At 48.8% G+C, this 1,618-nt stretch overlaps 1 protein-coding gene across 1 annotated transcript; it reads right to left on the bottom strand.

The window, feature by feature from the left end:
- Positions 1 to 217: 217 nt before the first annotated feature.
- Positions 218 to 1,408, bottom strand: LOC112616818 (keratin, type II cytoskeletal 6A-like; the record flags this gene model as incomplete). The annotated part of the gene is made up of 2 exons (XM_025373638.1): positions 218 to 438; positions 1,283 to 1,408. Coding segments are annotated over 2 exons (347 nt in total), but the record flags the coding sequence as incomplete, so codon positions are not given.
- Between the last annotated feature and the right edge of the window lie 210 nt (positions 1,409 to 1,618).

Consider the following 1,618-nt stretch of genomic DNA (forward strand, 5'->3'; position numbering starts at 1 on the left):
CCTGTGGAGAGGAACACAGGGAGGGTGAGACCTCAGAGAGCCCTTCCCCAGAGGAGCATGGGAAGCCTTGGTGGGTGGACGAGTCTACGGGAAAACTTTTAGTTTTCTCCCAAGAAGAGCAATTATGGTCTTGGGCAGTGCACCTTAAAGTTGTGCTCAGTGCCAGGAACGTTGAAGATGGACTCAGCTGTTGGAGGAAGTCGCGTCAGTTACCCACCTGCACTCCTCGCCCTCCAGCAGCTTGCGGTAGGTGGCAATCTCCACGTCCAAGGCCAGCTTGACATTCATCAGCTCCTGGTACTCCTTCAGCAGTCGGGCCAGGTCCTGCTTGGCCTTCTGCAGGGCGTCCTCCAGCCCTTCCAGCTTGTTCTTGGCATCCTTGAGTGCCATCTCTCCACGCTGCTCAGCATCAGCAATGGCAGCCTGCAGGTTGGCACACTAAGAGGGGAAAGGAATGGAAAGAACTTGTCATCTGGTCTTCCAGAGGAGACTAAACCTGGCTGGTTCTTTTCCAGCAAAGAAGGTACCAGGAACCCAGAATTGATGGTAAATGAGCTCTGACACTTCCTGTCTAACCTTTTTACTATCTTCAAATTTTTTACGTCTGGAGTCACATGATAAAATCCTGTGCCCCTTTGTGTTAACTCCGCTGCCTAAAGATGTGGGTGATGACCCATGGAAGATGCCAGAGTGGCCACAAGACCAAGGACATTAAGTGTTGTCTCCAAAGCAAAACCAAAACCATTTTTGATTATCTTGTATGGATGCCACAACAATTTGCAAACATTGTCAACTGAGGTGATGAGTTTTCACATGAGGCTGTTGAGACCTTGCCTTCCTCCTGCCTCACATTCTCTCACCCGCTTGGGCCATGTTTTCCTTTCTCATGGCCCTGGTTTCACTTTCTTTTTCACCGTGAACCTTGAGCAGATTTTCAGCAATGTTACTCATGCTTTCTGACTTGACACCTCACCCAACTTGGTCCTTTGCAATTCCAAAGTCAATCAGTCTTCTTACATAAGCCTTTCCAATGCCTCTAGACTATACTTTTACATCTTTGAGCAGGTGGGAGTGCTTCTGCCCAGGTGATTGTTTCATGTCCTTGGGTGTGATCCATGTGTCTGAGCCAGAGAGAACTCTCACTGAGCCTAGGAACTGCATGTCTTTCCTTCTCTGCTTATCACTCGATTCCCAAAGAATTTTACTAAATGATGGTTGACTGCTGCCTCATGGCCTAATAAAAAAAAATGATGCTTTTCCCCTCCATTGCCCCTCACTATACCTGCTTCTTGACGTGGTCGATCTCGGATCTCAGCCTCTGGATCATGCGGTTGATCTCAGCAATCTCCTGCTTGGTGTTGCGCAGGTCATCCCCATGTCTGCCCGCTGTGACCTGCAGCTCCTCGTACTGCAGTCCAGAGGTGGAGAGAGAGACAGTGTCTACGGGTTCTTACCTGGCTAGCGATGACTTTCACTTGTGTATCATGCATGTCATGAAGTGGACCTAATGGCTTCTCCCCAAGAAACTTGAGGAAAAGTTGATATTATGTGGTGGATGGATAATAAACTCTGGAGTCACAGACCATCCTCATTATGGCACCACTGCCTGCCTAGTTTC

Source organism: Theropithecus gelada, unplaced genomic scaffold, assembly GCF_003255815.1.
Source record: "Theropithecus gelada isolate Dixy unplaced genomic scaffold, Tgel_1.0 HiC_scaffold_10071, whole genome shotgun sequence".
Lineage (NCBI taxonomy): Eukaryota > Metazoa > Chordata > Mammalia > Primates > Cercopithecidae > Theropithecus > Theropithecus gelada.